This window comes from Epinephelus moara, chromosome 10, assembly GCF_006386435.1.
Source record: "Epinephelus moara isolate mb chromosome 10, YSFRI_EMoa_1.0, whole genome shotgun sequence".
Taxonomy (NCBI): Eukaryota; Metazoa; Chordata; class Actinopteri; order Perciformes; family Serranidae; genus Epinephelus; species Epinephelus moara.
In genome coordinates, this window is record NC_065515.1 from 9787910 (window position 1) to 9801692 (window position 13783).

The 13783-nt window shown below is 41.0% G+C and overlaps 1 protein-coding gene across 1 annotated transcript; it reads left to right on the forward strand.

Moving 5' to 3' along the window:
• The first annotated feature begins 821 nt into the window (after positions 1-821).
• znf644b (zinc finger protein 644b) lies at positions 822-12206 on the forward strand. Its single transcript, XM_050055731.1, has 5 exons — positions 822-3471; positions 5200-5799; positions 8330-8443; positions 8729-8825; positions 12029-12206. The coding sequence occupies exons 1-5, from the start codon at positions 822-824 to the stop codon at positions 12204-12206; spliced, it is 3639 nt and encodes a 1212-aa protein (XP_049911688.1).
• Positions 12207-13783: the final 1577 nt, after the last annotated feature.

Below are 13783 nucleotides of genomic sequence, written 5' to 3' on the forward strand. Positions count from 1 at the left end.
CCCTGGATGTCAAATCCACTGAGCATACATTTTAAACTAAATCTCTCTCTCTAAGCTCTGGACACCATAGTGTAGTCTTTTATAAGATGTAGCATACACATGTTTGATTATAATTCTATACTCAAAACCTTCAATTTAATACGTTTGTCTAAATAAATATGAAATAAAATAATGTGCAAAGGCGTATGTTTTCTTTGTGTGGGTCTGTGTTTGTGTTGAAGACAGATTGTGTGCCTGCCAATTTGTCGGGATTCAAGTAACAACAGTCTCATGCTGGGATCCGTGTTGGCACCATCACAGAGTGATAAGACGCAATATGATCTCATTGGAGGTGTACTTTGTTCCCATGGAAATTGGTCAATTTTAGCAGACGACTGAGAACTTTAGGTGGAGAAGCAGGAAGGTTGTGTCCCAGAGGTACGCGCACATAATTAAGCATCCTCGCCAGGGTATTCAGGGCTAACAGCAGGGTTTGTTGTGAATAGAGGTGGCGAAAGAGGGTGTTGGAAAATCATAATGTGGCACAGAATAATACCACTCTCATTTTATGGAGGAAAAAAAACTACTTTTTTTTAACAGCACCACATTATCAGCGTGAATGAGGAAAAAAGAAGTAGACTTTTGTGCAACAGTGTTTCATCTTGTAATTTACATTTGCATTATTTCTTTCTGCAAACTGTTTTTGGACGATTGAATGCTGCACTTAAAAAAAGAAAATATGCCTATAAGACATTCGTTGCTTCACTTGGCTTGCTTGACATTATTACAAAATATAGGGTATGCTTAATAATTTAGTGATATTCTTTCATATTTCAGAAAATATGTCTGCTCTGAAGCCAAATGCACAAGAGGACAAAGACGTGGAATCGGTGTCTGACAGCCCAGGTCGTACTCAGGAGCCATTACAGAGTCACACATTCTCCCTGAAGAACAATGCTGCAGGTCTGTCCTCAGATGAACACGAAAACCCTTTAAATGGAACCCAGCCGAATCCATTTGTATACAGCAGTGTCCCTGCTGTTCCCCATGCAGGCAATTCATTGCCTTCAGGAGCACTTGTTAATGGACCTGGTTCACACCCCACCTCAGAGGTACACTGTGTCCTGAACAAAGGCACTGTTTTATCCAACAATGTCCTGGATGCCGCGTGGCAAGCGGAGAAGGACACGAGCCCCGAGGTGTTACCACCACCTAGTGAGCTTCAATCAGACGCTTGGAAGAACACAGCGGGGCTCGCCGTAAAAACACTGGCCACACAGCCAGGTGTCAACACGCCACTGTCTCACTCGGAGGAGAATGAGTCCAAACTGGCCTATTCCACACTGTCAGGTGCAGACAGTGCAGAGCAAATGCACATTAGCCAACCTTTGACAAAACAGACAATGAAAACAAGATCTCGACGGGACGTAGAATGGTCAGAAAGCTCCTCGGATGATTATGATGATGCTGAAGTAATCAGATGGGATTTAGCAAGAGAGTGCTCCTTGCACGATGACAGAAGGCTGGAGACCAAAGTGATGCACAAAAGAGACAGGAAGCACAATACACATGTAAAGAGCATGTCAGGCTCTCTAGAAAAGGTTAACATGAATCACACATACAGACGTTCCTGTCTCTGCAGTGGTGATGATGAAAATGTTGACATTGCCAACAAAGAAGATTCTTTGGGTACCCGATCTAATATTAAATATTCTGCTGTGCCACTCAAAGTTCTTTCTAGGAACAGAGCTTCAGACTCGGAGCACCATATTTATAGCACAGCACGGGAAGGCTGTAATGAGGAAAATGACCCTGAAGATGAAGACAATTTTAGTTCAAAAGTGGAACAGTTGAAGACGGAACAAGTTGAACAAGATCCACTTTTCTTTTCATGCACAATATGCAATGTTAATTTCAAGGAAAAAAGACATTTCCATAGACATATGATGTATCATTTAGGCAAGCATAATCAGGTGAACAGTGAGAATGTCTCACAGCCCTTTATATGCAGGGAGTGTGGGCGTTTGTTCTGTGATAGCAACTCCCTCATGAGGCACATCGTTATTCACCAAGACAGGCTGGAAAAACTTATGGAGGAAATCAAAGGTCTCAAGAACACTGAACTGGAAGACAGGGGCACTGCAGTGCAGTGCCCTAAAATCTCTGTCCAGCACGCCAAAACCCATGATAATCTGAAGCATTACTACTTCTGTGAGGAGTGTAACTACATTACACTGACACAGCAGGCACTGGAAGCACACCTACATGTCGCACATCTCAATACACACCAGCCTCAATACAGGAAAATGTCTCTTACTAATGATGCAGAGGAAGTGGACCGTGTTCAGTTTCAGCGTAAAATGGGGTTCTTCACGAACAGAGACAAAGTAGTCATTAAAAGACATTATGAGGCGAAGCAGCCACGATGGTACAGTGGTGATTGCAAAAAGGTTGCTAAACCAAATCTGTTTAAGTCGACTCTTGGAGAGACAATCCATTTCCCCCAGTGTTCCAGAAAAAAAGAGGGCATTCACATTCAAAAGTTCAAAACTGTAGATTCTCCTCAGTTTAAGTACCGTGTCGGCTGCACCAAAAGCATGCTGCCACCGTCTTTGTGGAGGGTCGACAGGCATGGAAAATTACTCCTACAACCAGCAGAAAAATTAAACGTGGCAAGTGATCTCACCTGTGTGGAGGAGGACGCTGAAAACAATGACTGCGAGGCTTTTGGCAGCTCAAAGCAGGCAAACTGTCCTGCTACCACTGATATTTTACTATCAGCCAGAAATCTTAAATTAGAGCAGATGTTCTGTCAGGGTAGCGAGAACGACCCAGCAAGTGGGAGTTTACAAGCGCAAGCGAACCAAAATTCTCTGTCAATGAGAAAAATGTCAACACCCTTGCATAACACTATTGACAATACGAATGGTAATATATCAGCAAGGATTAGCCAGAGGCTCAAGAAACAGTCTGCAGATGAGGAGTTAGAGAAAGGCTGCGAGGGCAGCAATAACTTCAGTGACGCCAGTGAAGCTACAGGCAGCTTCTTGGAAAGTGAGAATGTAAGGAACCCGTACGCTCGGAGGTATTTCAGAAAGAGGCAAAGCTTTTCAGCCAAAGACCAAAGCCTTCATGCACTCAAGGATGACGATGATGCAGATGAAGACTGCAGTGACATAGAGCAACTCATAATCAAGGAGGAGTATATTGAAACTACAGTGTGTGATGATTCTCCAGAGCCGCCTCGTGTGTCTACAAGCGACAGCTTTGATGTTTCCCCTTCGTCAGGGGTAGAACACAAGCCCTGTCCGTATTGCCCTGCCATGTTTGAGTCCGGAGTGGGTCTGTCCAATCATGTGCGAGGGCACCTTCACCGAGTCGGCTTGAGCTACAATGCTCGGCACATGGTTACGCCAGAACAAGTGGCACTGCGGGACCATCAGCCACGAATCCGCAGAAGGATCACCTGCGGCACGAGAAAAATTAAAAAAGGTATGAAAATTAGTTGACCTTATGTCATAATCGACCTAGTATTCAGTTACGGAAGAGGTCAGGGTGGTGGATGGGTATTTAGCACATCACAACTTTAATGCAGGAGACACAGACTTAAATTTAAAGGTCTGATGTGTTGGCTTTAGGAGAATCAATAAGCAGAAATGGAATATGATATTCAGAACTACATTTTCAAAAGTGTATAATCACCTGAATCTAAGAATTTTTGTTGTTTCATTACCTTGGAATGAGCTGCTGTGTCTACATACAGAGTGGGCACTCTTCCACAGAGTCCACCATGTTGTTTCTACAGTAGCCCAGAACAGACAAACCAAACACTGACTCTAAATAGAGCTATTTGTGTCTTTGCGTCAGCCACTGTAGTTCTTCTATACGCTTAGAACACAGGAGAAGTAGAGACCTAAATCCTTTTGCATTGATTGTCATAAACTTATTTGATCACTTTACTTTTGATCCAGATCCATCAGTGGGTCAGAAATTGAATTTTTCATTGGTGTGGTTAATGACCAAATACCTGCAGAACTTGCATACCAAAGTTCCCAAGGCCACTTAGTCTGCGAGGTGTCTCGGGTTTGAGCCGTGTTTCTGTTCTTTTTCTAAAGATCCACAGTACTCACACGCGGCACAGAAAAAGCTCAATGAGGTTTATTGAGAACACAAAAAAGAAAACAAAACGGCAGGCCAAGTTCTTCCAAAATTACATCTCGTACGTTCCACTACCGACTCGATGTCCTATTTCTACTTATTCTCTTGCATTGATTGACATTATACACTCTAACAATGCATAACACGGTTAAAAACTCATTAGGATCCAAACCAGCACGGACTTCATTTTGTCTTTATGCACAACAAGCTCCTCCCAGACTTGTCATAAATAACTTGTGCATGTATTCTAATATATAAATAAAGTAAATATAAACATAACCATAGCACAGTCCCCGACTATAAACTATTCAAAATATACAGAAATGGTTGTGAAAACTTAAATAATAGCAGAACCTATGATATGTCATATCATTACAGACATTTTTACCAAATATAAATATGCCATGTACACGTGATATTAAGAGAATTAAAAAAAACGTTGGCAATGGATGTTGTTGACAGTGGGTTGGTTTTTTTTGCATGGCTTCTGCATGATACTTAAACATGCAGTTAAATATTTTGGCAACTTGTTAACACAGTACCGAAATACCTTTTTTAAGTTGATAAGGTGAGCTAGTTGATAAACAGTTGCCTTTTTACACATCGAGCAGTTACTCTTTTAAGTCTGTATTTGGTCTCTACCTACTCCCGGGGGAAACACATGGCAGGTAAGTTGCTAAATGCTCCACTATGTTCACCACCTACTCACTAACTGTGTTGGTGTACTGTTTTTTGCTGAGCAGGTAGTGTTTTAAAGCTGTTTTACTGAGAACAGCTGCCTATTGCAGCCCACAACGATACTATGAGAGCAGTGACAGTGGACCAGGAAAGCTTAACAATGAAGTCTAACTCACAAAAAAGCTTCATAAAGTGGAGCTCCAGATTCAGGTGATAATAACATAATCATGTTGTTTTCACATTGCCATTTGACTGTGTTATTATAAACATTGATTTGGCTAGAGTATTATAAAGCAAACCAAAACAGTATATTATCATGAATAGTAGTTTGGTGTTTTGTTCTTTCAATTCAATTTGTGTGACAGATTTTATCTGATATTGCAGCTGTGAAGCCAGAAACCCAAGGACAGCACGCATGCCCCCTGTGCTGGGGTTGGTTTGATACTAAGACTGGCCTCTCCAACCATGTGAGGGGACACCTGAAACGAATCGGTAGAAGTGTTACCAGCACCAGTAAGTCCCCGCTGTGCATCCTTAATGAACTGCTACAGGACAAAAAGGAACATCAGAACATCCTCCAGGTCCTCAACAAGAGCCAGGTCCCCTCACGACCTTTTGTGTCCCAGAAGCTAATCAGCAGTGACGGCCTGCTCTTGATGCACATGGGCATCCCAGTGAAAATCCAATATGAGATGAGGAGTCCACGTCCCATATTGGACGACTTTGTACCAAAACAGGAGGCAGAGGCCTTCTCAGAAAGGAAGAAGCCTCAGGCAGAAGCACAAAGAGGCACTAAGGCCTCCACTAGCACTTTAGTTGAACTCCTCAAGATGAGACAGGATAGTTTGGAGCTCACGGCGAGGAACAACCAGGACGCCTATGCAAGCAGCAAGCTCTGTGATTTGACCAAAGATTACATGGAGGAGACACAGATGACCAGCGTGGAACCAAACTGGGCTCATGGTATGAAGTCTCATGCACTCAGCTCTTTAGCAATCTCATGTTTGAACAGTTCACCCAAAACTAGAAACACATATTTTTCCTCTTACCTATAGTGCTATTTATCAATCTAGTGAGTTGGAGATATTGGCTGTTGAGATGTCTACCTTTTCTCCAATACCAGCTCCTTGCTCAATGCCACATTGACTTTAAGATCTTACTCCTCACCTTTAAGGCCATCCACAACCTAGTATCTCTGTATCCTCTCCGAACTCTCCACATCCACACCCCCACCTGCACTCTGAGGTCTTCCTCTTCCATCCACCTCACTGTCCCGCCAGCCCACCTGACCACCATGGGGTCTAGAGCCTTCAGCCGCTCTACTCCCCTCTGGAACTCTCTCCCACTGGGCATTCGTAACATCAGCTCTCTCTCCACTTTCCAATCCCACCTCAAAACTCTTTCAAATAGCCTATTCAGTTTGACTCCCATCTGTCTAGCCACACACATCCACTATTTACACCATACTTTATTCTTAGTTTGGTCAAAAAGAAAGTAGTTCCTACATGAAACTGCTCACAACAAGGTCTGGATTATCTTGAGTAACCAGGTCATGATTTCTGGAAAGACATTGCTGTTGAATTTCTTGGCACTTTGAGTGTCATCAAGCTCCGTTATACTGGAGAAAAGGCAGACATCTCTAAGGCTGACATCTCCAACACAACTCACACCAAAACTATCTAGACTGATAAATATTACCACAGGTAAGAGGAAAAAGATAGTTTGAATAGAGTAAACCGTCCCTTTAAATGGTCATATGGGTAGTTTTACCCCAGTAACAGTGCTGTACAGCAAGTAACATTACTTCCTTCGTAGGTTGGAAAAAAGTCGGAAATTCATGAGACGTTTTACAGGCTGACTCAGCACATACTGAACACGAAAAGAGTTGTTCAGAACCATTTGTTTGTTCATTTTTGCCCATCACTACAACGCATGACATGATGAAACACTCGTATCTTCACTTAATTGAAGGGAAAGTTAATCTGAGGATAAAGTACAATAATTGTTCTGTGTTGCTTGATGGAACGCTATACCTTTATTTTACAGTCATGTTACTGCAAACTATAGATCTTTTATCCTCCTACGGTGTTTGATTTGAATTGTGTCTGTGAGTCCACAACATTACTTTGGGAAAGGAGTTTTGACTTCACAATGAAAGCTGAATTATTGGACCTCTGATCTTGCAGATGTAGCTTTGACAAAAGTTAACAGTGCAAAAATAAGTGTCGGTACAGTCAAACTCCATAACACCCCCCAACCCACCCACCCCTTATTAACAGTTTGGGAGCATTTTAGCTTTGTTCTATTGCAGGCACAATTAAATGTGTATACACTAACGTTCAGTCCTCTGATTTCCATCAATATTTTATTACAACTTTTCAGTATCTCTTTACAGATACCCGTATACTGCAGATGGAGACCAGTTAAACAATATGAGAATAGTTCACATCATTTGATTTGTGGAAAAAACACAATAGACTGAATGTCGCCAAAGTGCTTTTGAAGTTCGTATTAAAAAATCATGAGATTCTCTTGATGTTTTGTTGGAAGCCCATCATCCGTGTTTCCACAATTTTGTTTAATGTCTGTCCAAATCAAACTTTCAGTCAGGTACTGAGGAGGATAAGATAAAAGATAAAGATTTAAATCAAACTGCCCTTTGTTGAGTTCTGTTTTAAACTGAAATGTATAGTGGTTTCCATTATTGAGGTGTTACAGTGACAAAAGACGACTTTCTTTGTGCGTCCAGTCCTGAAATCAGTGTAGATTAGTTTGTAGAGTACCATTAGGGTGTTAATAATAATACATTTTCATCAGGTTCACATTGTATCATCACCTTCAGTTAAAGACAACATGAAAACTAATTTTTGATCAATATTCAGAGACATTTTTGTATCAGCAGGAAAGATTTTCCTTTAAACATAAATTACTTTGAAATGTAAAATCTGCTTCTCTTTAATTTTAGAGATCTTTTGGGATAACTACTTAAATTTTCTGGTTAACAGGCAGTGGTTCACAGCACCATCTTTGCCAGTTTTCCGTCATAGGACTAACACATCTGTGATTTTTTTGTGTAGTTTATGAAGCCTATGTGACTCTCATGAGGTGGCGTATGTGAAAATAGTCCCCCCGAAGACATGGGATTGTGTTAAACTTAACCAGTAACACTTTCCAAACAGGAGAGTGCAAATCAGATGCTTCCAGAGATACCAGGTGGAAGAAGATGTTAGAGCTCACTGGGAGTAACAGTTTTGCTTGATAATAAAATTACTGCATGAACTCAAAACACCATCCTGAGATGCTTTTTTTCTTTAAATACTACAGAATCTGACTTCTGATGATCCTAAACCTTGATTTGAGACATAAATATCAGCTATATAAAGAACATCACCCTATCTAATTATCCATTAAAGATTAAGCAAATGAAAAATATTACCGCATAATTTCAGTTTGAACATTTTGAACAATTTGTCTTCTTCTCTGTGAGTTTTAATTTTGTTTTTTAATCTTTCAGGGGAAAGTGATTCGAACAAGATTTGTATTCAGTGTAACGGCACCTTCCCCGGGCTTCCTGGTCACCTCAGAGCCTATGCACACAGGAAGAGGATTGCTATTTTCGAAGAACCAGGTACATTTCTGACGATATGCTATAGAAAAATGTCGGCATATGTGCTTCCTGTGCCATGCTAATAGTAGTGATTTAATCTGTGGAACCCAATTAAGAAGACGGTGAATATTTGTGATGAATGCTGTGTTATTAGACATTAGACCTAGTATGTCTTACAATGGATGCTGACTAGAATAGTAAAGCTTGAATAATGGTTTGGCTTTTGGATTATTTATTTATGCCGCTTGTCAGTGATATCTTAATACATTCCCTCAGATTAAGCAGTGCAGTGTTTTGTCTTTTTAGGCTATGATTATAAACAGAAGAAGCCAAGACCAAGGCCTGGGCTAAAAAAGAAGATTTTACCCTCCTTGAATGCTGAGATATACACACTCACCTGCAGGTACATAGAACTGAAGGTTACATATGTAACCATGGTTCTCTCAGTGAAAAGTGAGGTGAACACATTCTTTATCACCTGCTTTGAATGTTATCAGCCAATTAAATGGATGTTATCTGTTGTCATCAGGGAACATAGATTTGAGGTAGCATGGCCCTGCTCTACCTCCTTTATTTTCATGTGTTGTTAGGCAACGACTTGTAGTGGCTGTAGTAATTTTGAGGTGAGCAAAGTAGGAGGTCGGGTAACAGATGGTGCTTCTCAAAGTTAAGGAAGGACCCTTAAATGTCTGAATTTAAAGGAGGCTACAACATTGAATCCCGCTGAAGGATCAGCGGAATCTTTGAATTCTACCAAGGAAGGAGTCCTTCCCACGAGGATACATGTGTGTATCCTCAGTGGGCATGAAGTACCAACAATTCTTAGTGCATGATTTATCGAAATTGGAGGCGGGACCTCTTCAATGATGCACACCTGCGCACTCGCTAGCCTGTTCCAATGTGTGCTCCCCGAGTCTTGCCTAGCCTCTGTAGGACCCGACGTCCATCTAAGGCAGCATCCTTGACTTTGAGAAGCACTGGTAGTACAAAAATCAGACCCCCAGGAGCAGCAATGGACTTTGAAGCCAATTTGATGTGGTGGCCAGACTGTGTAACTACAACTTCCAGTTCTGTCACGTGATGCCATTTGGCCCCAAAACACTTTTTCTCCATTAACTTACATTGAGAAAGACATGTCTGTAAATCAGTGGATACATTTTTTTTTGAGCTTCACAACCCCCCAAAATGACTCGTTCAACATTGGGATTCGACCCTTTTGTTCCAATAACATTTATCCTCATTCAAGTTAGCGGCGGGTTAAACTAGACGTTAGCAGCTCGTCTGGAGTAAGTCTTTACTGTGCTTGCTCTATGGGACCAACAATACTGAAGATCCAGATACTTTTATACCCGAGGACTCAAACTTTTACAGCTTCAACATAAATTTTAAAAAAGCATCATAGTATGTCTTTAAATTACTACGTTTTTCACTAATGTTGTAATGTAGTATAACGTCACATGACATATGTCACTAGCATAGTACGCTACACATACTAGCACACTATATTGTTATTTAAAAAATTCAATTCACTTTTGGCTTACATGGGACACGAACAGCGGGCTTCCAGCTGTCAGGAGTTTGACCAATCCCCCTTCACTCCCACCCGTGGCATACAGACTTTCTCGCTCTATATAAAACGGTAGTTACTCAGAGAGTCTAAAAATACTACCACTAAAGGGTGCCTCTGTGCATCAGTGTCTGACGCTGAGGACCACTGACCAAGTGTCAATATTTCACAAGTTGAGAGTGACAGCGGGCTGGTTTGTCTCAAAAGTAGGAGAATACACATGGAAACAAAGTATTCAGAACAGTCAGAAGCCTTCTTGCTCACAGGGATTACTTTTACATAAGTTTATTTGACACTTTGGTCACGTTTAATATTAACATATAATATTATATATGACAGAAAATAAGGAAAAGTATAAGTAGTCCCCTGTAGGAATAGATAGACTGCCACTGGGCATCTCCAAGCATTTGCTTTCCAAATAAAGTGCTTGCACCCACACTAGGATTGGCAGAACTGTTTAAATGTGGATGGGACAGACTAAGTGGGAGCAGAACACTGTGACACTGTGACATAATGCCCATTATGCTCTTATACCTTGGGTGAAATGTGCCATGACACCTGAATGCAATAGCACACCCTTATCCACAGTGTTCTACTGTATACTGTTCTCAATCCAGTGGGCAGGGCTGGCCTTAAACAGTGGTGTCAGCCCACATAGTTTGGCTTGATAAAAGCAACAGGTCTGTGTGCAAGAAAGAGAATTTAATTAGCTCGCCCACTTAAAAGGCAGAAGGTAGCTTACCTATTGGGACAAATTTTGGATTTCACCACAGGACCATCGCTGCAGAGATTGTATTGTAATCAGAACAATAAAACAAACGATACAGTGAAAAACAGCCAACATTTCACACTGGAAGAAGATGGTTGTGTATTAGACTGTAGGAAATAATGAATGCAGCCTCTGGGTCTGGAAAAAAAAGTAAAGTTATTGTGGAAGTGCCTTAAACCTGCATTCTTCCTAATGCCCAGAGGGCGCGACTCCACTGGTTGCTAAAAGAAGTCCAGTTGTACATAAGTCTATGACAAAATGAGCCAAATTTTCACTTAATATATTACCTCAGTAAACATTTCTATAATGAGTTTATGGTCTTTATTGCTAGTTTTTTTCAGTCTTCTTTAGTACAACATGATGTTCATCTTGTACAATGTAGTCCCATTTAGACTAGAATAGACCATAAAGCTGGGCATGCTTTAGCGCATAGCTACCTTGTGATTGACACGCCGCTACCACAGAGATCCTCAGGTGCTCAGTCAGGTCCACTCCTTGCTCCTCCCTAGCCCCACCATTTCGTTCAACTACAGTCACGTCTTACTCCAAAAAAAAAAAAAAACCAAGATGCCGATGGCAAAAATGCCAAACTCAGGGCTTCAAATGGTAGTCCACACACCAATGTGTGATATCACAGTGGCTATATCCAATTCTTATATGCAGTCTATAGGCCCTGACGCACCAAGCCAACGGTCGGCTGTCAGTCAATGATTGGCCGTTGCTTAGTGTCTGTCGCCCTAGTCGGTGTGGTGTGCCCTTGTTGGCCCCCGTTGGCTTTTTTTTTTTTTTTTGGCCCATTCAACATGTTGAATTGGCGTTGGCATCTGCATCTGCAACGGCACTGCCTGTCGATGAATAAAATCATTCACATTGGTAGTTCAGCTCAGCGCACAAGAAGAGAAACGGAAGTGAGGAAAGTAAACAAAGAGCAAAAGTCAAGAGGGGGTGAGGCCAAAACAAACTTGTTACATAAGGTAAGATTATTTTGCTTAAGTCGTTGAGCTCTTTAGCAGAAACTTTTCCTGATGGTTTGTGTTATTGTTCACCTGGTGCACGGTAAAAAAAAATATGCTCTGTTCTTTCAACATTGGATTGTGTTGTTAATGTGCTAACTGGCTAACTAGTGTCAAGACAGTCATCCAGTTTCCTTTTTTGAATGAGGATTGCAGTCAGCTGCTGCCTGCTGGTGTGGAGAGTTATTTCCTTGGTGTGTCTGGGCCTTGTGGCTTTAATTAGAAACAGTGACTGACTTCTCCTCCTATTTCTGCAGATTCTGTGACCTCGTCTTCCAGGGTCCCTTGTCTATCCAGGAGGATTGGATCAAGCATTTACAGAGGCATCTTCTGCACACCAGCGTGCCCCACTCAGGGACAGGGATGGTTGAGGTTTTGGGTCTTCATCACAAAATACAAATGAGTTTGTCTGGTGATCACCCAGATCTTGAGTAGAGTTTTAGCCGTTGAGAACTTCCAGTTGCCTGAATTTGCACATTGTTTATATGTATAACCAACACATTGTTTTAGATTAGTCCTGCAACTGTTTATAGAAATATATAATATTTAACCAAGACTATTTAAAGTATATATTAATAATATTGGTATATAAGCAAAATCTTTATATAGGATATTTTAATGCTATGCTTTGCCTTATCAACTTGGCTAATGCAACTTATAGGATGTATCTTCATTGACCGCTGTGTAAATTAGATACAGCGGTGGCAGTGTGAAGCTGGTCTGGCAGTACAGAACTGCCATTGTTGGGAAAACATTATTCTTTTATGTTTGTCATGATAAAGAAAAGTGCCTTGTTATAAAGCATTTTGTTAAAATAAGAAAACCATTTCATCATGAAATGAAAAAAATATACAAATATCTTTTTACATCATAAACAGAAACTTTCTCATTATAAAAAGAAATAGTTCTCAAAATCTTTCTCTCTTTTTATGAGAAACTTTTTGTCACAATAAGAAAAAAGTTAAAAGGAGCGTTGCCACTCTTGTATTGGCAAAACACACAAGCCTGAGCATTTCAATTAAGTTCATGTCTCCCTTTGTTTTAGAGACGACATAGAATAAAATAGTGCTCTTGTTAAGCAGTGTACTCAGGGCTGTCATTAGTTTGTGGATGCTTTGTAGGATTTCACCTCTCTGTGCCTGCATCAGAGAGAGCATCTCTCTTAATCAAAGTGAAGATGTTGCGTTATGTTGGGACAGCTTGTTCTGTCATTGTTCTTCTGCTTAACCTTCAACCATCAGTGCAGGTTCTGAAATGCGGCTCTCACATCTTTTTATAATGAGAAACCTCTCTGGTTATAACAAGAAACATCTGCAGTTATAACGACATATTGTTAGGATTATTTTTTCCTCATTGTGGCAGCTCTGAATTTCTGAAGGGTTGGATCCTGAAATGGGTCACTTTTGGTTCTCACATGAGTAATAATGCATCAAGTACAGAGATTACTGGGACTAAACGCATGTCCGCAACCTGATCTCCAAATGTATCCCAATTAGTAAACTTATTGCTTATCTTGCAGGGCAGCAGAGACAGATTCCCCCATTTGCCAGAAAAAATGTTTGCATTGCACTTTAATGCAAACCATGGATATGTTTTATCTGTACATTATTATGTAGCGGATATGTTAAAATTTAATATTTCAGCAATGCTGTGGTTAAGGTGGTTAGGGTTAGACACAAAAATCACTTGGTTATGGTTAGGAAAAGATCACTTGTTGTCTTGAAGTACTAGTTTTGGGGGCATAATACCAAGAACAGAAGCCATTACATTCTCACTCTGATCTCGTCACATATCTCCATTTGATCGTGGACTTTCCATGTCGATGAAAGTCAGTGATTGTTGGACCCATCCACCGCCCCTCCCACCCGCTCTACTTGGACTTTACCCCCCTTAACTTACGTTGTTTTCCGGCGGCGACACATATCATACCAATGTGAAAGGACGGCTATTTTCCTCGGTGTCTGACGCGGAAGTAACTGTCTAAGCGCCGATATTAGGCGACTTTGGAATAT

Coding starts and splice junctions, on each gene's coding strand:
- znf644b (XM_050055731.1), top strand. CDS start 822: ATGTCTGCTCTGAAGCCAAATGCACAAGAGGACAAAGACGTGGAATCG. Junction 5,800..8,329: donor TATGAAGTCTCATGCACTCA/GCTCTTTAGCAA, acceptor TTAATCTTTCAG/GGGAAAGTGATTCGAACAAG. Junction 8,826..12,028: donor ATATACACACTCACCTGCAG/GTACATAGAACT, acceptor CTATTTCTGCAG/ATTCTGTGACCTCGTCTTCC.